The 23642-nt window shown below is 38.3% G+C and overlaps 1 protein-coding gene across 3 annotated transcripts in view; it reads left to right on the top strand.

Moving 5' to 3' along the window:
* LOC133541054 (serine/threonine-protein kinase BRSK2-like) overlaps positions 1-23642 on the top strand; it is a 60083-nt gene that overhangs the window by 18384 nt on the left and 18057 nt on the right. For 2 of the 3 annotated variants that reach the window (XM_061884124.1, XM_061884126.1), the window contains 7 exons: positions 3957-4103; positions 13790-13821; positions 13977-14141; positions 15549-15646; positions 15733-15883; positions 15964-16024; positions 21733-22339. In XM_061884124.1, the coding sequence (XP_061740108.1) occupies positions 3957-4103; positions 13790-13821; positions 13977-14141; positions 15549-15646; positions 15733-15883; positions 15964-16024; positions 21733-22339 (1261 nt within the window). The remainder of the gene's footprint in view (positions 1-3956; positions 4104-13789; positions 13822-13976; positions 14142-15548; positions 15647-15732; positions 15884-15963; positions 16025-21732; positions 22340-23642) is intronic. The other variant, XM_061884125.1, reaches the window with a different exon arrangement.

Raw genomic sequence — 23642 nt, 5'->3', positions numbered from 1 at the left:
GCAGCGTTTCTGGATGTTGATAAATGGCTTTCGCTTTGCATAGTAGAGCTTTAACTTGCACTTACAGGTGTAGGGACCAACTGTATTTAGTGACAGTGGTTTTCTTAAATGTTCCTTGGCCCATGTGGTGATATCCTTTAGAGACTGATGTCTGTTTTTGATACAGTGCCATCTTGGTCATTCAATGTTGGTTTCCGGCTATGCCGCTTACGTTGAGTGATTTCTCCAGATTCTCTGAACCTTTTGATGATATTATGGACCGTAGATGTTGAAATCCCTAAATTTCTTGCAATTGCACTTTGAGAAACGTTGTTCTTAAACTGTTTGACTAATTGCTCACGCAGTTGTGGACAAAGGGGTGTACCTCGCCCCATCCTCTCGTGAAAGAATGAGAATTTTTTGGGAAGCTGTTTTTATACCCAATCATGGCACCCACCTGTTCCCAATTAGCCTGCACACCTGTGGGATGTTACAAATAAGTGTTTGATGAGCATTCCTCAACGTTATCAGTATTTATTGCCACTTTCCTTAACTTTTTTGTCACTTGTTGCTGGCATCAAATTCTACAGTTAATGATTATTTGCAACAAATTTTTTTTTATCAGTTTGAACATCAAATATATTGTCTTTGTAGTGCATTCAATTGAATATGGGTTGAAAATGATTTGCAAATCATTGTATTCCGATTATATTTACATCTAACACAATTCCCCAACTCAAATGGACACGAGGTTTGTAAGTTACCGCCAACAATGAAATGATCCATTTTGATAGCTACGGCAGTAGCATATAGCAGTTAGCATTCAATGACCCATAATGCACTTCTGCCATGACCCTCCTCCGCCGATTTCTTATTGGTTGACGTGTATATGACGATTGCTGACAATTGTTGGTCTCTTCCGCGAATGAGATAAATAATATTATTTGATTTTGTGTAAACTGCAGTACATGATTTCCTTCGCGGTGCGATTTTTGTTCAGCCTTTCTCAGTTTTTATAAGTTACCGCCAACGATGAAATGATCCATTTTAATAGCTACGGCAGTGGCATATAGCAGTTAACATCCCATGACTCACAATGCACTTCTACCATGACCCTCCCCCGCCAAATTCTTATTGGTTGACGTGTGTGTGACGATTGCTGACATTTTCTTTGTCTCTTCCGTGAATGAGATAAATGTTATTTGATATTTTACGGTAATGTGTTAATAATTTCACACATAAGTCGCTCCGGAGTATATGTCACACCCCTGGCCAAACTATGAAAAAAACTGCGATTTATAGTCCGAAAAATACAGTAATTAATACAGAGTTGTAAACTAACTGGATTAGGCACATGACTGTGTGACATCTTACTACCTTATATTTATATATGGTGATATGAGGCTACATTCCTCACTCTTGGTTATGGTAAAAAACGCTGTTTGGCCCGCAGACCATTAACACATTTTCCACTTTGGCCTTGGAGAAAAAAGGTTCTCGAGTATTTATAAGTAATGAGACGGTACAGGATAGCGTTCCCAAATGGGAAACTTTTTCGGACTTCTTTGCGTGCATATTAAAGAATTTTACATAGCATTTTTAATGATAACGTTAGTAAGTGATCTACTAAAAGTTAAGTTAAAGTACCAATGATAGTCACACACACAGGAGGTGTGGTGAAATTTGACCCACCCCCTTGTCAACCCTATGGGAGGTGAGAGGAGCAGTGGGCAGCAGCGCTGGCCACGGCCGGGAACCATTTTTAGTGACTTAAACCCCAATTCCAACCCTTGATGCTGAGTGCCAAGCAGGGAGGTAACGGGTCCCATTTTTATAGTCTTTAGTATGACTCGGCTGGGGTTTCAACTCCCAACCTACTGATCTCAGGGCGGATACTCTAACTACTAAGCCACTGAGTAGGTGGTAAAAAAAAGTAAAAAAAACAAACAAACATGTGTGGTACATTACATGAGACATGTAAATGTCAAAAAGACATCTAATTACAGTGTAGAAAACACCCAAATGCAGGAAATATAGTTTTGATTTTCAAAACGTTCTTTTGGGCTTTGCATGGCAGCACTTTGTGCTGACTTTCTTCTTTTTTACGTCAAGAGTTTCCCTTTTTTCTTTCCTCAAAGGGTGCTCATGTGTATGTAGGTTAGCACTGCAAAGCAAAATTTGTTCTTAATTGTCCCCCTTTCCCAAACGAATATTTCTTAATACTTGCCACCTTTTAAGCAGTCCGACACCTTTCCAAGACTTCCTACAACTGCTCTTTAGATGTGTCTATAACTGAATATTATTACAGTATACAGTACGGTTTCGTGACCATAAACCAGTGGTGCTCATTACATCGATCGCAAGATGGTGGAGGGTGTGTGAGTCGATCTCCAGCCATTCAATAAAAAAATCGACCTAAAAATTAGCGATCATCAATATTCACCCAGACGTCACTTTCGTCACTTGATTGACATTCAGCACCCGAGGGTCTCGTTAGAGGACGCTTGCTGCCGCCAGTTCATTATTAAGAAAAAATGACCGACAGGAAGGCGAGAAACATTTTTTATCAGTGGCCTAGTGGTTAGAGCAGGGGTCGGGAACCTTTTTGGCTGAGAGAGCCATGAAAGCCAAAGATTTTAAAATGTATTTCCGTGAGAGCCATATAATATTTTTTAACACTGAATACAATTAAATGCATGCATTTTTAATTAATAACAACATTTTTAGAGTACTATAAGTCTTGAATTATTTTTAATAACATATTTATTCTGAAACTAACCAATAATAAATAAAATACTTCTTACCAATAATGCGACTTCTTGAACAAGTGCGGTAGAAAATGGATGGATGGATTAAAATGCATGAAAATGTTTTATATTTTGAACTTTGTTTTTAACACTGTGATTACCAGCGGAATTATTCATTACTTATTGTGTTAAGCAATGTCAGCTAAGATTTATCTGAGAGCCAGATGCAGTCATCAAAAGAGCCACATCTGGCTCTAGAGCCATAGGTTCCCTACCCCTGGGTTAGAGTGTCCGCCCTGAGATCGGTAGGTTGGGAGTTCAAACCCCGGCCGAGTCATACCAAAGACTACAAAAAGGGGACCCGTTACCTCCCTGCTTGGCACTCAGCATCAAGGGTTGGAATTGGGGGTTAAATCACCACAAATGATTCCCGGGCGCGTCACCACTGCTGCCCACTGCTCCCCTCACCTCCCAGGGGGTGAACAAGGGGATGGGTCGAATGCAGAGGAAAAATTTTGCCACACCTAGTGTGTGTGTGATAATCATTGGTACATTAACTTTTTTTATTTCAACAGACTCTCGCGCCGTACCTGCTGTCAAAACTCTAAAGATCGACTGCACAGTTCCTATCTTTACAATAAAAGCGCTGCTTCATCCTGCCTCGGCTAACAAAATAAGAGTCTCAGAAAGCTGGCGCGCACAAGCTAGCAAGCTACGGAGTTTGCCACCAATGTATTTCTTGTAAAGTGTATAAAAAGAAGTATGGAAGCTGGACAAATAAAATACCAAAAAAGCAATCACGTTCATGTGGTATTAGACAGAAAGGAGGACTTTTTTTCTCCTCCATTTGAAAATGTAGACGTTATCACCACTACTGTCTGATTCTAATCAATGCAAGTCATTAGAATCAGGTAATACACCAACTTATATTCGTGTCTTCATGAAAGAAAGGAATCTAGATGTGTTAGACATGCTTGTGTTATCATTAAACACTATTAACTTGTTAACAAAAACATCTCTTCCATGATTAAATAAATACAAATTATATACATGAATGAGGTAGATCCCCTCTACTTGGTCAATTGAAAAGTAGCTCGCCTGCAGAAAAAGTGGTGTCTCCCCTGCCATACAGTATAGTATGCCCCATATCGTGATAAGCGTCAATGCCTCCCTAACCCTTTCAACAACAGACTCATTTATTACACTTCCTTGTTGTTCCTCTCTTCCCAGGGCGCTTTGCCGTTTGACCATGACAACCTACGGCAGCTTCTAGAAAAAGTTAAAAGCGGAGTGTTCCACATGCCCCACTTTATACCCCCTGACTGTCAAGCATTGCTCAAAGGAATGATAGAAGTCAACCCTGACAAGAGACTCACGGTAAGCACAGACAGGCTTTATGTTTATGTCAACCAACTCATCAAGTTCTGATTCACCATGTGCCCGCTTAAAAGGGTCATGTTATGATTTTTTTCCACATATAAAGCAATTCCTTGTGGCCTACATAACACGAATTGGTGGTTCTTTGGTAAAAATGTTGCATTGGTTAGGCTTCCAAGCGCTTCCATAGCGAAGCTACTGATACAAGATAGAACTATACGGTGCTTTGTTTTAGAAATAGCAACAGCAAAGGATGCATTTGCATGTACGAGCCAGTCTGTCCCACAACAAGAGGGTAGCAAAAAAGGAGGAGCTTATTTACTGCATTGTTGGACTACAATGGCAAACACGCGAAATGCACGACCATATATGGATAATCCGCAGACGTCACCAATAAGGCACATTACAAACGGCCCGTTTCCTGAAAGATTGTTTTATAAATATCTCGCCAGTGCCTTCACGGTTTGATTTAAAATGTTAAAAAGATGGGGATTCATTTGGCATGGTTTACCAGACACATAAAACGGGACGAATCCGGGGGGTGCATCATCCACGTTAGCCGGCAGATGTGTGTTAAATATCTTAAAATGTGTTTTGGTGCAATTCCAACTTTGAGCACAGATTTAGTTGCTACATAGCATGGCGCTTTCCATCATTTTCAGCAGACTGGATTGCAAAATGATGAACCCCCTCCCTCTTCCTCTCACGTGAGATGCACACAGGTATGGGACCATGTGAATCCCTTCCCTACAACATGCAGATCCCAAATACACAACAGAAGGTACCAATAAGTAAGAAAAGGTGGTTTTGCAAAGTAGGTCCTTTTTAGGTCCATGTCAACATACATGCTCGACCGCTTTTGTCGACATAAGCGGTCATTTCTACGAAAAATGGGTCAGTTTACTTTTTGACAATTTTTGTAATAATAACCTTAGTTACATAGCATTAACACTTGCACACAGTTCAGTGCGCTGCAAAGGAAGCCTTCAAAATAAAAGCATGGCAGTATAAACATGGACAACAAATGACTAAAAAGCAACAAAAAAACTGCATTATGAAACAGAATGACTCAAAGTAACACCTATGTACTCGGAAATAATGCTGTGTTGTATTATTATGATCGCTCCTCCTTATAGGCAAAACAAGCACTTTTTGTAGGGCCTTGTTTCGCGTGAAGAAATGCATGTAAAATGCAGATGAATAACAGGGCATCTTATATGAAATGTATCGCAAATGTGTTTCTCATTGATAAGAATATAATAGCATTGTTATAGGGATTATTTTCTCCCATGGCGCACAGTGTTGGTGCTGAGCTGGTACAGTAGGTTAGGGACTGATATGGCTCCAATCCTGGGTGGGTCTCACGTGAGAGGAAGAGGAGGTGTTAATCATTTTGCAATACCGTCTGCTAAAAATGATGGGAAGCACCACTTCACATAGCAACTGATGGTCAAAGTCGGAATTGCCACAAAACACATTTTAAGTTGTTCGACCCTCTAAAGTTGATAGCACACGCCCCAGATTTGTCACGTTTCATGTGTCAGGTGAACCTCGACGAATAGGGCCATATGAAACTCCTTCCTACTGTAATTTGGCATACAGTGTTCGAATAAGCTGTGATGAGGTGGCGACTTGTCCAGGGTGTACACCGCCTACCGCCCGAATGCAGCTGAGATAGGCTCCAGCGACCCCAAAAGGGACAAGCGGTAGAAAATGGATCGATGTTCGAATAAGGAACATGTGCAGCGTTATTTTCATTATGTAAATGTGTTATTTTGCACTAAAAATATACATTGAACAAAACATTAGTGGTCTAAATATATATATATATATGTATATTTGTATTTATTTATTTTTAAATCTGTTTGGTCCAACCACTTATGCAAACGTATTCTTGATGTAGATCATGGGTGTCAAACTCTGGCCTGCGGGCCAAATTTGGCCCGCCGTGTAATTTCACCTGGCCCTTGAGGCAGTGTCAAATTAACATTAGAGCTGGCCCAATGGTATTATACAGCGGCAGTGCCGCTGTAACACCGCATTCATCGCTAATACTCATACTTCCCAACCCGCCCAATTTTCCCGGGAGACTCACGTTTTTTCAGTGCCCCTCTCGAAAATCTCCCGGGCAACCATTCTCCCAAATTTCTCCCGATTTCCACCCAGACAACAATATTGGGGGCGTGCCTTAAAGGCACTGCCTTTAGCGTCCTCTACAACCTGTCATCACGTCCGCTTTTCCTCCTAACAAACAGCGTGCCAACCGAGTCACGTAATATATGCGGCTTTTCACACACAAGTGAATGCAAGGCATACTTGGTCAACACCCATACAGGTCACACTGAGGGTGGCCGTATAAACAACTTTAACACTGTTACAAATATGCGCCACACTGTGAACCCACACCAAACAAGAAGGACAACCACATTTCGGAAGAACATCCGCACCGTAACACAACATAAACACAACAGAACAAATACCCAGCACCCCTCGCAGCACTAACTCTTCCGGTACACTACAAAATACACCACCCGCTACCAACAAAACAACAATTTTATTTTCAAATGTATTAGCCTGTGGAAAAAGTTAATGTTGATATTTACCTCAGAAGGCTGCAAATAGAAAAGAGGCATTCATTTTTTTTTTTCTTTAATATGCCATTGATATTTTTTCGTTTGTTTTTTGAAAGTTGATTTTGCACTATTAAGTTATATACGCGTTGCTTGTTCCATAATCAGTGTTAAAGCAAATCAGTGTAGCAAACTGAGCAATAATTAACGTTTTATTCATGCACTTTCTTTTGCTACTTCAAGGCTTGAATGTTTGATTCATTAATTATTATTTTATTTTCAAATTTATTATTAGCCTGTTGAAAAAGTTTATTTTGATCTTTACGTCAGAGGGCCGCAAATAGAAAAGAGGCATTCAATTTTTACTATAATTTTATTTGATATGCCATTGATATTTTTCAATTATTATTGTTATTATTTTAAACTCGATTTTGCATGTCACTATACAGTTGTATAAGCCTTACTTGTTCAATGCAAAACTTGTTTGGGTCCCTTTTAAAAGGTTAATTTGTTCAACCTTGGCCCGAGGCTTCGTTCAGTTTCAAATTTTGGCCCACTCTCTATTTGAGTTTGACACCCCTGATGTAGATGATCATAACTAGCACTCAATGTATTGTTTTTGAATCGAGAAATGTTTTGTATGGGGAGTGGATGCTGAATCGAATCGTTTCCCTATGAATCAAAGCGAATCGAATCGTGTGGTGCCCAAAGATTCATGGCCCTACAAAACATGCATCAAATTCAATTCAAGTTTGGTTAAAAATTTATAAAAATCATTTGATGTAAAATAAAAACATGTGGGGTAAAAAATTGCAATCGTTGGGAGGGGCCTTAAAATATAATTTTGCTTAGGGCCCCTGTGTTTCATGAAGTGATTGCAGAGGTAAAAATGCTAAAGCTGTCAGGACAGGAAGGGACAGAGGGGAAAGAGGTAGTCTCAACCGTCTCAATGTGAGCGTGCTCTTATTCTTCACCTATAAAATCCGCTTGCATTAGGGGCCAAATGGGACACTGACCCACCACATTCGGAAGATAGAGCTGGGCTGAAAAAAGTAAACCACTCAAATGTAAATCAACCAAAATGTAATCGGTTCTTGCTTGGCACATTTAACTCAAAAGTCAAAATGTTTGTAATTACAGTGTATTCGGAAAGTACTCGGGGTGATTCACTTTTTCCACGTTTTGTGATGGTACAGCCTCGTTCCAAAATGGAATGAAGCCGTTTTTGCCCTCACAATTCTACACACAACACCCCCTAATCCTACATCATTGTAACTGAGCTACTGTGTTGAAAAAATTCCCCTTGTGGATCATTAAAGTTTGTCTAAGTCTAATGACAACGTGAATTTTTTTTTTTTTAATATTTTGCAAATTTATTTAAAAAAAAACAAAAAAAACACATCTACCTAAGGGTGTCAAACTCATTTCAGCTCAGGTGCCGCATGTAGAAAAATCTGTGCACACGCTGGCCAGACTATTCAAATCATGGCATTAAAACAAAAAAAATAAAGACAACTTGAGATTGTTTTCTTTGTCTTATTTTGGCCAAAAATAAAACCAACACATTCTGAAAATATTACAATGAAGATATTGAAAAAATACTGGCAGCGGTAAAGTTTAGATCCATGAATGAACAAAGAAAGTGAATGAATGTTTATAACTGAGTAAATGTACATATGCTTAAAAATGTGTTTTCTTTTGTATAATTTTTCAATGAATTAAGTAACGTTTATGACAACCTTTTTCCAAAACACAATATAGAATGTGAGATATAACAGGATAATGCATAAATCTATCATTTGTTTTCAAAACGCTTACAAAAAAGTGTGACCCCAAAAATTTACAATGGGACCCCATTGTTATGACTTAATGGGGTCTCTAGGACCCCATTTTGAAAATTCCTTGTGCCAACACTGATAGAGTGGCTGTGGCCTGTGGGCCAGTTCTAATACTAATCAAATATCATCCCGGGGGTCGTAGATATTTCATTCACGGGCTAGATCAGACAAATAGGACATAAATATTCACAGCCTTTGCTCAATACTTTGTTGATGCATCTCTGGCAGAAATTACAGACTCAAGTCTTTTTGAATACAAAGCCTATCTTGGGGCAGTTTCGCCCATTCCTCTTTGCAGCACCTCTCAAGCTCCATCAGGCTGGAGGGTAAGCGTTGGTTTTCATCCAGGATGTCTGTACAGGTGCATCAACAAAGAATTGAGCAAAGGCTGTGTGTTTTTCTTATTTCTAATACATTTGCAAAATTGTAAACAAAACAAAAAATTGAAAAAAAACATTTTCACATTGTCATTATGGGGTATTGTGTGTAGAATTTTGAGGACAAAAATTGAAAAAATAAAGCTGGATTAAAAAAAAATGCCTTTACATGCAATAGCAGGGGTTAAAATACTTCATTTTACCTCAGGTTAAAGCTATATTACATGCATACTGGACTGTTTTACGGAAAGTGTCCATAAAGGCCCTGCATAATGACATGTTCTTGTATGAGCATTAAAAGTAGGACTGTAAATTGACTGTATAATAGCTCCCCTTTAAATGCGCCCCTACGCGAGTAAAAATAAAAATGATTACATTGCTACGAGACAGAAGGAGCAATAGCACACAAGATGTTTAATAGAGCCACAGATAAAGAGAACGTCTCATCAGTTAGTCATTCAGTTAGCACGGATCACAGATTTAATCAAAGCTGTGCATTCGTCTGATGAACTTGTGATTAATGGAGTCTGAAATGAGGTCAGACACACTGTTGTTGGACGGCCAGCCAGCTTCCTCCATGGAAACAACCATAGAGACATTCAGTACAGTTAGAAAAAAACTTGTAAATGGGCTTTTGCTTTCACAAGGTACTCACAAAGACTCATTGACTAATTATTGACACAGCATCAGAAGCAACTGGCGGTTTAGTATCTTGCCTGGTATACCTCGTCATGAGGACTGAGAATCAAACCCACAACCCTCAGATTGTGCTGAAGTTGCCGACATACGTGTTTACAAGGGAAAGAGATGAATACAGTGAAAGCTTGATGAAATGCATCAAACTTTTAAGATATGATAGGAATCCTTTATGTGTGAAAGCACCACAAATGATTAACAAGCGATAGGTGCATTGATCGACAAAGTAATAACACAGTACACAGCGCAGAGCAGGAACAGTTGTACAAAATAAAAGCAGAGGCCTGGAACTGATGGAAAATATCACAAAAAGCTTGAAACTAAATTAATTCAGCAGCTTTGTTAGATAAGAGTGTAAAATTGAATATGAAAAACAAATAATTAAATAGAATTCGTTGGTCGGGCCCGCCTTTGGCTGCTGCCCCCGCGACCCAAGCCCTGGTCTAAGTCAGACCGACATAGAAGTTTTTGTTTCATGTCTCTACAACATTTCTAACGAAAGTTACAAGTAGTTTTGTCTGTGTTTTTTCCTAGGGGGCGCTAGAGGGCAATTTTGATTAATGTTCCAATACTTTTGCCTAGTGTTGGTCCAAAGTGTCCCAATACTTTTGTCTAGTGTACCTACCTTCTCTGCATTGTTTAACTTCCTGTTGATTTTTGCTGAAGGATGTCAATTATTAAAATGTAGGTCTAAGTGAGACCTACATAGAGGTTTTTGTTTTATGTCTGTCCAACATTCCTACTGGAAGTTACAAGCAGTTTTGTCTGTTTTCTCTTCCTAGGAGCAGTTTTTTCTGTGTTTTATTCAAAAATTGCGCTAGAGCGCATTTTTTAATTTTGGGGTTTGTTTTTTTTCATTAGATCGTAATTTTTGCCAGTCCTGATGTGTGTGCCAAGTTTGGTGAGTTTTGAAGCATTTCAAGGGGGTCAAATTACAGCGCAAAGAGGCAAAAATTGCATTTTTTTAGGCAAATTTTGCTTTGAAGGGGTTTTTGCAACATTTTTGTTGATTTTTGCCCTAGTAGGTACAATTATGAAATCTAGGTCTAAGTCAGCCCTACATAGAGGTTTTTGTTCCATGTTTCTACGACATTCCTAACGGAAGTTACAAGCAGTCTTTTTTTTTTTTCTAGGGGGCGCTAGAGCGCAATTTTTATTTTTGGGGTTTGGTTGTTTAATAAGTTGGGAAGGTTTGCCAGACCGATGTGTGTATAACATTTGGTGAGTTTTGAAGCATGTTAAGGGGGTCAAATTACAGCGCATAGGTGCAGAATAATAATAATAATAATAAAACCTTACAGTTTCAATAGAGTCCTTTGGCTCCAAAGGAGTCCTTTTGCAATGGGCCTGGCGGACCCTAAATATGCACATTTGGAGGAAAACAATGTCAACACACTGCCATATTGTAGTTTGACGTAGCTTTATGATTGCCCATTGCCGTTATGTCTGTGGTAGGGATGAAACAATAAATGGTATTAATGAAAACTGTAATGTAAAACAGCCGAGGTGTGAAGACTGGTCGGCACAATGCTGCCGGGAATGTCCCTTCGTGGATGCGTAGACATGAATACAGCAAGAGGTAAGATATAATAAATGTATTCTAAATAACAAAAAGGAGCTCTGAACAGAAACACTGGAGCTTAAGAAAAGGCAAACCAAAAACGCTAGTATGAGAACTAGGAAGTAAAAGTAAACAACTAAGCTGGCACGAAAGCACACAAAAACAGAAAAAACAATTCCTCAGCATGTGAGCTGGAATAAACAAATGGCTAGCGTAAAAGCTAGCGGGAATATACATACGAATTGCGTGAAAGCAAACGATCAAAACCAGACGTACAGTTGCGCGAGAGCAAACTATGAACCCAGAAAGAATGAACAAAGGGGGCAGGCTTATATAAGGCAGTAATCAAACTAGAAACAGGTGTGCGTCAAACGAGGAGCAGGTGAACTAATAAGCTACTATGGTAACAAAGCAAACAGGAAATAAGGAGTCAGGTGGAGAGATATACAAAATGGAAAAGAAAACAACGAACTGTGAAGATCCGAGCAGCGGATCGCAACACGAGGGTCAGTATTCCCGTTTTTAATCGAAATGATGGAAAAACCGTGATTGATAACTGTACTTTGATAAGCTCACGGACTGACTGGCACCAGCGCGGGAGCATCAATGCTAACATGAAAACAAGAGGCATTAACGCCTCTCCCCATTAGGAAATGAGGTAACCCAAGCTAAACTTACTGTATTTTTCGAACTGTAAGGCTCACTTAAAATCCTTCCATTTTCTCAAAAATTGACAGTACGCCCTATAATCTGGTGCGCCTAATGTACGGAATAATTCTGGTTGTGCTTACCGACCTCAAAGCAATTTTATTTGGTACAAGGTGTAATGATATGGGTGACCAGTAGATGGTAGTCACACATAAGAGATACGTGTAGACTGCAATATGACGCCAGTAAACAACACCAACACTTTAAATGTTCCATTGAAAATAAAGAAGATTGCACACGGCACTCAAAATCTGTCAAAATGTTTTAGTATGACTTTGAAGTCGCACTGCTTGATGGATTGTTGGCCCATTGCAGCTACTGTAGTCAGAGATAAAACTATTACTACGGTGTGTGTATAAGGACCGCAAAATGGCACCCATTAGCAGACATACTATCTGGCGTTTTGTTTCACAATATCATGCAAAACCAACTTTTCTTACCTTCGGTTACCTGCTGATGTGTATTTGAGATCGGCATAAGTCCTGAAACTTCGTGCACGTCCACCATGTTAGTCCGTGTCGATGTCGTAGTCTATAAGCTTCTTCTTTTTGCACTATCTTCTTGTTATGGGACATTCACCCTCTGCTGTTGCCATTTTTAATATAAAGTAGCGTAAAGTTCTAACTTATATCTCTCTATGGAAGCGCTAAAAACTTTGACTATTTGATAAAGCTAAAAGGCCAGTACCGCAGGACCTCAGGATCCGCGAGGGTTGATACGGTAAAAGCAGGTCATATAGATAAGAAGGTGCACGGCCATTTAGACATTTAAAAACCATTAACAGAACTTTAAAATCTACCAGGGAGCCAATGCAGCAACTTTAAAACTGGTGTAATATACTCCCACTTTGTGGTCTTTGTCAGCACGCGTGCAACTGACTTTTGTAATAATTGTAAGGTTCGAATATTGTTTGTGGGAAGACCAATAAATATAAATAAATACATCTTTAAGTGCTACAACTAATATTTAAAACAATAACTACTTACCCATTAAAACAGATCAAATACTACATCTGAAATACAATTGGTGAAGTATTAGAAACACAAAACATGCAAAATACTGTATTTTTTAATCTATTTTAGTTTAAAAAAAATTTTTTTTTAAGATTTCAGTGTGTATAAGTAACGTTTGAGCAAATTAGGTCATTAGTTCAAGTGAATGCGTGGGTTCCCTCCGGGTACTCCGGCTTCCTCCCACTTGTCTATCTGTGCTGGCCCTGCGATGAGGTGGCGACTTGTCCAGGGTGTACCCCGCCTTACGCCCAATTGTAGCTGAGATAGGCGCCAGCGCCCCCCGCGACCCCAAAAGGGAATAAGCGGTAGGAAATGGATGGATGGATGGAGTTCAAACCCCGGCCGAGTCAAACTATAAAAATGGAACCCATTACCTCCCTGCTTGGCACTCAGCATCAAGGGTTGGAATGGCGGGTTGAATCACCAAAATGATTCCCGAGCGCGGCCACCGCTGCTGCTCACTGCTCCCCTCACCTCCTAGGGGGGTGGAACAAGGGGATGGGTCAAATGCAGAGGGTAATTTCACCACATCTAGTGTGTGTGTGACTATCAGTGGTACATTCAACAATACAAACATTAAAAATAACCATGGTAATTTTACACACACCATGTAGGGTTGTGAGGTGGAGCAATCGCATTACAGTGACGTATGCAAACATTATTAATCCCAAATTACTGACGTGCACAAGTACCGCATGTATCCTGTGAATACTTGACGACTAGTAAAGGGTTTACCCCACCTGGGATAGGCTCCAGCTCACCTGTGACCCTAATTTTAATTTTCCTGAAGGAACTCTACTGAAAGAATCAATAAAGTATTATCTATCTATCTATCTATCTATCTATCTATCTATCTATCTATCTATCTATCTATCTATCTAATCAGGACAAGGTTGTTTGACTGTGTTTTTATTTCATTGCAGTTAGAAGCAATACAGATCCACGCCTGGTACCAGTAAGTATAATATTTATGTATTTGTTGTTCATTATTCAGTATTTCCAGCAGTTTCAGCCAACTATTAAATTAATTTATGAGAAACTATCCACACATGAGACGTGAAATGTTTCGATTTTGTGTGAATATCAAAATGGTTTTCCGTCCTCAATCAGAAGCGGCCGAAATGAGCCATGCCCTGAGCAGCCACTGCCCCGCCGTGTGTGCGTCACCAGGGTGCTGTCGTTGACCGACCTGGACCCCGACGTCCTGGAAAGCATGTATTCTTTAGGGTGCTTCCGGGATCGGGTCAAACTCACACGGGACCTTACAAGTGAGGAGTGAGTAAAAAAAAAAAAAGTCATCAAATATCTACTCTTTGAATTGCATGTGCCTTGCTGGTAAAAACAAAAAAACAAGTCATTCTATCATTTAGGAAAGACAAAACCGGTGCTTCTTAGATAATAAATAAGGATTAATGTTCCTGATCAAATGTTCCGTGATAGACTTTCAATCATCTAATGGTCACATACAATAATGGAGGCTTTATATATGAGATTATTTTTCTTTTTATGAATTCTGTAAACTTAATATGTGTGGTCTGACAAGAAAAAGACAAATCAACAAATGTTTTATATTAAAGTATTAAGTGGTCACTTTGTTCTAATATTTTACGTTTTTAGATGTAAGATTTTTTTTTTTTACTGAATTCCCCTTTCCTTTAGCAAAAAATACAAGCAATACAATTATTGTTGGGTTTTAATTCCATTAGATATTGCATAGTATGCAATCGAAATAAAGCCAACACTATTTCTTGTAGTCTGTAGATTTGTTTTACCTATACATGATCTTTCTATATCTTTTTTTGCATGTTGTAATATTTTACATCTAATATTTCTATGTAAGATATTTGTTGTTGTATTTTCCTTACATCAAAAAATTTTACCAATAAACTTCCTGTCCAATTTATTTCCATTAAATATAATGTTCAGTATTTGTATGTATTGTACAATGTATTATACAATATGTTTTTTATATTAAAATGTTTGATTTCAATGTTATTTTATTGTTTTATTTTATTGTTTATTGGTTTAATTTGATTAAAAATATTATTTTATATAAACTCTTTTACAACTAAATTTGATGTTTTGTCTTGTTAAATCCCCAAAATGCAAAATATCTTTAGTAAAGCTGGATGAAAAAAAGTTGTCATTTTAAATGTAGTTACTTTAACCCTAATTACCTTTTTATGTTTAACTCTGGTACATATACAATATTATTTATGTCTATTGTTTATTTGTGTGTACGTATAATGTATTTTATGTGTATATTTGTATATATATATATATATATACTGTGTGTATATATATATATAAATATATGTATATACTGAACATGCACATATAAACAGTATATATGTAGGTATATGTGTGTGTATGTATATATATATGTGTATATATATATATATATATATATATATATATATATTAGCTGTTTTATACTTATGTAATATGTTTTATAACTTAATTTGACTTTTATCAAAAAAATAACTTACAAAAGTATTGTTAAAGACTATAAATGTTAAATATTTTTAGCAGAGATGGTTAAAAAAAAGTTGGTATTTCCAATGTATTAACATAATCTCTATAGTTACTTAATTATATAAGTAACAGATGCCGGACAGTGTGACTGTGAGATAGTTTGTTGTGTGAACCTCTTTTAAACCTCCTTTTTTGCGTTGCCGGCAGAGAGAACCAGGAAAAAATGATTTACTACCTCCTGTTGGACAGAAAAGAGCGTTACCCCACCTATGAGGATGAGGATCTGCCCCCCAGAAATGACGCTGGTAGGACAGACTCCTTGCAGCTGTTCCATTATCCACCTATTGGACACGATGTTTTTAATATTGACTTGCACCTCTGCCTTTCAAAGACCCTCCCAGGAAGCGTGTGGACTCCCCTATGTTGAGCCGTCATGGACGCTGTAGACCTGAGAGGAAGAGTCTGGAGGTCTTGAGTGTCACTGATCAAGGCTCTCCCACCCCCCCTCGCAGGAACCTGGACACTAATGCACACAGTCAAAGGTAGAATTTTCTACAAGATAATAAGAATAATTTATTTACACAATATGATTTAAAATACATATATATGCACTTTCCAAAAGGTCTCGTTCGGTGAGTGGAGCGTCCACAGGTCTGTCCTCAAGTCCTCTCAGCAGTCCCAGGGTAAGAACCTCATTCTCTTTTCTGTTGTCTTCAGCGGTATTGTCATTTATGTAAACAAAGAGTAAAAATAGAACTTCTTGTGGTATGCGCACAAGAAGTTTCTTGATCATGTCACTGTTTCAATAAACTTGTGATGTGTTATGGTAAAATAACAATTCTATGATTATCCCTTGTGTGACTGATTTGCTTAGAAACTGTATTAACATTTTGAACCAATATATTTTGTGGTCATTACCAAGATTTATTTTACATATTCCAAAAAATGCAACCTCGTGTACAGTATTAGTTTTAAGCAAAAAAATATTTACATGTGTTCTGCACAGCAATTTAATTATTTTAATGGGATAATCAGACATTTTTCTTTTTACATTATTAGTGCAGCACTAAAATTGCACCAATATATTTGATTGATTACTTTTCTAATATTTCTAGTATTCATATACTGGTGTTGTTATATTTTTTTGTTTATTATAAAAGTACACCTTGCACACAGCCCCATGTACAATACAGTATATTAATTATGGACAACATTTTTTTTTGGGACCCGTTTACTGTATAATATTTAACTATTCTAATGGGATAATAAGACATTTGAATTATTATTACTGTATTAGTAAAATTGCACTGGTGTATTACAATTATTTATTTAATATTTAAAATTGTTTCCATTTGTATTATGTCCCATTGTTTTATAATTTCATTTTTTTATATAGTTTATATTTTCTGTAATTGTAATAATAACCTTGCATACGACCTCATGTACAGTACATTGATTATGGGCATCATTTTTTTTTTTATTATTATTTATATTCAATCATTTTTAACGCAGCAATAAGACTTTTTTTATCATTAGTGCAGTTGTGGACTTGCAATAAAATATTACAATTACTACTTTGTTTAAAGTTTAGAATTATTTGTATTGTGTTATGTGCTCCAATCATTTTACAATGTATTTTTTTAAATATAATACATATTTTTGTAGTTGTATAATAAGAAACCTTACACATGACTTAATGTACAGTATATTGTTTATGGGAAACATTTTTTTTTCACAACTGTTCTTTATAATTTATTATTTTAAATGGGGTAAATAGATATTTTTCTGTTTTTTATTAATATTACTGCAGTAGTAGAGTTGCACCAATATATTACAGTTATTACTTTTTGAATATTTTAAATGCTGTAGTATTTTTATTATTTGTTGTCATCTTTTTTATACTTTTAATGTTATAATGATAGGAAATCCTCTATTGCGTGAATAATCAGTAAGATTAGTGGTCACTTTTGCAATGTCCCTGCCAAAGCTTATCTTTATAATCTTTAAATCTTATGCAAAATGCAAATCATCATGCTGCACTAAATACATATATAGATAATGTAATGAATACAATTATTTTAAAATTAAAATAAAAACAACTCCACAATGTAGCAAAACCGAAATTGGAAATATTGTTTTTCTAAATTTTTGCATTTTAAAAATGATATCGACTTCGAGTGATAGAAACATGGACGCATGGGCATTGAAAAATAAAACATTGCCAGAAAGAACATATTTGTTTACTATGATGTTTGTTAATCAAAATCTGAATTTATGTCCGTCTTCAGCTTTTTATTTCACAGCCGCCATTTTCCGGTCACAGTTATTAAATTTTTTGCTGTTGTTGGTTTTCAATTTCAACTTCCTGGTTTTTACATTAATTTGTATTGTTGTCACTTTCAAGTTAATGGCAGTGTTTGGGCGAGGAATGGGAGGGATTAGAAGTGCTTACAGTGAATGCCAGGAGAATGGCCTCTGCTGTCCACCGCCATTATTGTTTCTGAGAGGCAAAACAGACTTGCTTGCGGTTTGACAGTTTCACGTTGTGGAAGTATTGTTATACCGTTATTACTGTTCTTTCCCGGCTATAGAAGGCACCATTATTTAAGCCCCACCCACCAAATTTTAGACAAAATAAATAGTTTTACATATGTTAGCCGCACTGGACTATATGCCGCAGATGCGTTCCGGGCCGAAAGATTTTGTAAACGTTTATATACATACCCCAATTGTTTCCAAACGGTCCCAGTAGCACGGCAGTAAAACGGCTGATCAAACAAAACAGAAATCATCATCATGGAGCCACTAACTGACCGCTAAACTGCTAAATATACTCAATAACTCCACTGTGATTTTTTGGGTGAACTTAAGTAACTGAAACTGTCATGACGAGGGGGTCGCAGCTTACTGTGAGGTTTGTTCTCCCGGGATGCAGTCGGATTATTCCGGACAAGGCTTGCAGGTAGGAACATATTTATTGATCTTCACTCAAAAAGGTACTAAAACGAAAAACAAGGCTGATCGCACTTGGAGTTAAAGTAAATACTTAGCATAGACTATGGCATAGCAAGAAAATGTGGCATGAAACAACTAACATGTCTATGGAAACAGACCTGATACGAGCAATGACGCCAAGACGACTGACTGGCAAAGACAGGCTTGAATAATGTTCTCTTGATCAGAGCAGGTGCGTGTCTCGAACACCAGAGGCGGGTGAAACTAATAAGTCCCCATTGAAACTAAAACAAACAAGGGTGCACAAAAACAGGAACTAATGGAGTCTTACTAACAGAAAATAATAAAAACATGATCCAGGCCACAGATCATGACAGAAACAATACAAAATGAACGCCATTGTAATTTAATAATACTGACACACACTTGTAAAAATGTTAGCATATTCGATAATGCTAACAACGCAAGCTTGATTACATTACAATAACACGTAGAAATATGCATGAGAACAGTCTTCATCACACATTGGGACGATTTAGCTAGTTGTTGTAGTTATATTGTAAAAATTACAAACATTGTTTGGAGTACTGAATGAAAAATCCCCACAAACAAAAGTACTATCGACAAATAATGGACGAAACGGGATTTAGTTCCGGTTCAAGGCACAAAACAGGAAGTACATGCAGTAAGTGAACTCGTCCAAAGGATGGCGTCATAGCACAAACAATAACACACCTTCTCAGTGTCTCTATGTTGAAAACTGTCTGTTGACTATAAAACATTGTGGCCTTTTGCGAACAAACATCGCTTCACCCTGTTATAAGCCGCAAGGTTCAAAGCGTGGAGGGAAAAGTAGCAGCCTATTGTCTGAAAAATATGGTGTATTGTATTATACTGTACCTTGTGGTCACAGAAACTTTAAAGCCTCCCCTGAAACCCTCACACTCCAAATGCTGCCTTTAAATGGAAGGTTAAAGAAATGCGGTATTAAATTGGCGAGTTGAAGTTGAAAATAGAAAAACAATGTCAAGGGAAAAACTGTCACTGACAAAAGATGGACATAGTAAAACGTAAAGATGGTTGGTTCGTTTTATGTCCGTGTTGTATTTTTTATGGCACCTTCTTCAGTCTCATTGGATCTTTTCTGCAATGCCAACTTCATGTCTCTGTGATAAATGCTGTGTCTCATACGTCTCACCTTCTCAGCCATACAGTAAGCATCCCATGTCATTGTCATATCATTCTGAGTCATGGAAGAAGAGTTATATTGTGTCTGTCTATATTCAGTGACTACAAAATCGGAGACAACGGGGTTGGTTGTCACACTTTTTTACTCTAGTGTGAATTGACAATATGATAATTATTCTCATGGCGTTTGCTTTAAATGTACTGTATATCCATTTCATTTTCCATTTAATTGTAACAAAATAAATGATCAAAAACCCCCGACACATTGAGGTTATCAAACCTAACACAGGAATGGTTGGTTGTCACGAAGCCCTTAATAATGGAAAATATAGATTTATAAAGTTGACAAATGCATAAAGTGAACACAAAATGAGCAGGGATCTTTATACCAGACTATATGAATATGAGTGCATGTGAAGACTAACCCCAACTGGACTTTTGTTGCTGGCATCAATGCTAACAACAGTCTAATAACTAGTTGTCAGCTAGCTTTTACCAATCTAAATGATGGGTCTTTAACGTTCCCCAAACTGATGCAGAGAGGGAATTGCTGGCTGGCAACTAAATGGTTAATTGCTAGCTATCTTAAATGCTAACGTGAATATAGTAACAATTAACCATGTTTTTATTTTAATTCCATAAGCTACATTGATTAGGGTGGCCATACCACTGCATTTATAAATTGCAGTACAGTGTGATGGATGAAAGTTGTATGTGTATTTAAATACATTTAAATCTGTGGAAAATTTTAGAAAAATTTATATATATATATATATATATATACTATGAATGAAATGCGATAAATCACAATAAAATATTTTAATCCATTGACAGCCCTAATATATATATATATATATATATATATATATATATATATATATATATATATATATATATATATATATATATTGTGATTTATTGCATTTCATTCATGGTTAACTTACATACTGACATACTTTTAGTCATTAAGAAATGTACCCGAGACAGATAATTTATAAGTTTTTATTGCCATGACTGGACAATTAATTTCCTTGCCCACTGGGTGTGAGTTTTCCTTGCCCTTATGTGGGTTCTTCCGAGGATGTCGTAGTCGTAGTGGTTTGTACAGTCCTTTGAGACATTTGTTATTTAGGGCTATATAAATAAACATTGATTGATTGATTTATTGATAATGAAATGTTTTTAAACATTATGCTTTTTGAAACTCCATTCATTTTCTACCGCCTCTTCCCTTTTGGGGTCGCGGGGGGCGCTGGCTCCTATCTCAGCTACAATCGGGCGGAAGGTGGGTACACCCTGGACAAGTCGCCACCTCGTCGCAGGGCCAACACAGATTGACAGACAACATTCACACTCACATTCACACACTAGGGCCAATTTAGTGTTGCCAATTAACCTATCCCCAGGTGCATGTCTTTGAAACTGTTCAACACGATAAGGATATAAACACATTTTTAAAGAGAATAAAAAAGCCAGATATTCTTTTTCGTGGGAATACAGAATTTGTATTTGCTTTAGGAGCACCTACATAAAAAGGAGAGGGGTTACACTTCCATGTTTAGGTATCAGTTTCAAGCATAAATAAAAGAAAAAATATGGGTAGTTACGATCATGCTTTGATTGTCAAAGATGTTAAGTGAATTTTTTTTTTTAATTAATAAATATTTTAGATATTCTATACTTTCAAGTTAGTCGTAGAAGTAGTTTATTTTGGACATGTTAAAAACAAAAAAAAATTATATACATATCAACCAAATTTCATGACCGCCTCTGCTTTATCCCAGCGAACGACCAAGTAGTCACAGAACCCCTAATTATAGGACGTCTGATCTATGCGATAGTTTTCTCTTTACACTTTTAAGCTTAACTCGTGTTTTGTTATAGCTGAATATTTACAATTTGACTTGAAAAACATAAACAGTCCCTTCACCTCAAGTTCAGTTTTACTCTGGAGCAGACAATTTAGGTGAGCTCTCATTCTAATTCTCTTCATTCCCCTACTGCCATTTGAGAGGCAGTACCCTCTGGTGGCGGTGTATGAGTGTGACGACCACCCCTGTTCTCACCCACAAAATCGAAAAGAAGACATCAGTAAAAATGTTCCCAACTACTGCGTCCCTACTGATGAATTTAGAGTAGAGTAGGGTTCATTGATTCATTTTCCATCTTGTTGAAAAATTGCTTCCATGCATTACATTTCATGATCATTTCTATCTCTCTCATCCCCCTCCGCCCCTCCCCTCGCCAGAGCCCGGTGTTCACTTTCAGCCAATCAGAAGTCAACTCAGCTTCCTCCTCCAAAGATCCCAAACCAGCGAGCGCGACCACCGCTCGGCCTATCCGCCCAGCACCCGACCCCAAAACTCAGACCCTGCCCTCAAAGGGCCCCGCTGAGCGCCCCCATCTCAACTCCATGAAGTCCCTCCCTCTCCAGACACCGCGCACACCCTCACCCTCCCCCTCCCCCCTCCTCTCACCCATCCCACGCTTTTTCAACTTCCCTTCCCCCTCTGTCTTCAAGTCCAAAAACGCCCACTCGTCCTCTAACTCCTCTGCCGCCACTCCTCCCGTGTCGCAGGTCACGCCGCAGGGCTCGCCACTCCCCACCCCGCTGGGCACGCCCGTGCACCAAATGCAACACCCTTCCTCCACCACCCCTCCCTCCTCTTCCTCCTCGTCTTCTTCTCCCAGAGCGGACGGGTCCGGGGGGGCTTCTCTGTCGCTGACTCCGCCCTCCAGCCCGGGGAGCAGCGGCGGTCTGGCCTCTTCAAGCTCCGCCCACTGGAGGACAAGGCTCAACTCGTTCAAAAACAACCTGCTGGGGTCGCCACGATTCCATCGACGCAAACTTCAAGGTGAGAGAAAGTGCTTTTTAAAACAGGGAATCTGTAATGTTTGACAGACTTCCTTCAAGCCGCTTTCTGGGGGCAGTCTTACTTACGTTCCTCCACTTTGACAACATCTTCTCCCCGTCATCTGTTTTTTACCAGTAGTTTTAGTGCATCCATAACGAGTGTACTAACAGATGTAAATTCATACTATACGCTACTTTGTAATAGAAATGGCAACAGAGGATAGCGGAAAAAGGAGCTTATTGACTAAAATGGCATACTCGCGCAAAGAACTTCGGGTAAATTGCTACTATATATGGAGATATCCGCTGGTAATTGGTAAGTACTAAAACAATGCTACGGCTGGTACTACACAGATAAGGCATGTATGAGGTAATACACACATTGTTCTCATTTCACTTGCATTAGTTTACGCTACGTGGGCGGTTTTGACTCGGCTAAAATTGGCAACGAGTTAACCAGCTCTATGCAGCGTCCATGTATTTACAGTGTATGTGCACAGGGGGAGCTAGTTAACTACATTCTTACCTGACTGCCTTTAAACTCCTTGTGCGGGTCTAGATGCTTGTCCTTTAAATGTTTACATACGTTTGAAGTATCGTCACCGTTCAGCAAGGCATGTTTTAAAGTACCCAAGCAGATTGTTAGTATTGAAGCCAAAATACCTCCATAATTACAATTTGCCCACCGTATTCTTCAACTAGCAGAATTCTCCCACTTCGGTCTCCACACTGTTTCCGCTTATATGCGCTGTGTGTGTGTCATAAGCCAGTTTGGCAGTGTATTTGGACCCCAAAGCAGAGACTTAAACAAAAGTAAAAAATACGAAAATACCGTATTTCCTTGAATAGCCGCCGGGCATGGAATATGCGCCTGCCTTGGACTACTGCCGGGTCAAACTCGCTCCCCAAATTTATTAGCGCATGTTTACTTTTACCGCCGGGTCAAACTTGTGACGTCACGAGTGACGCTTCCACTGTCGACATTTTCAAAATGGCGGAGGAATTGTATTTTGCTTTTACTATGTGTAAACCAGGAGTCTTGTTCCACAGCCATACAGATCACACTGATGGTTGTGATATAAAACAACTTTAACACTCTTACTAATATGCGCCACACTCTGTGAACCCACGCCAAACAAGAATAACAAACACATTTCTGGAGAACATCGGCTCTGTAACACGTTATAAAATCAACAAAATAATTACCCAGAATGCCATGCATCCATGACTCTTGGCTATATTATACACCCCGCTAGCACCAAACACCGTCCTCCCCCCCTCTCCGTGCGTCGATTGAGATGGGC

This window comes from Nerophis ophidion, linkage group LG23, assembly GCF_033978795.1.
Source record: "Nerophis ophidion isolate RoL-2023_Sa linkage group LG23, RoL_Noph_v1.0, whole genome shotgun sequence".
NCBI lineage: Eukaryota > Metazoa > Chordata > Actinopteri > Syngnathiformes > Syngnathidae > Nerophis > Nerophis ophidion.
The sequence above is the reverse complement of the archived record's forward strand: the minus strand, read 5'-3'. Positions and strand labels throughout refer to the sequence as shown.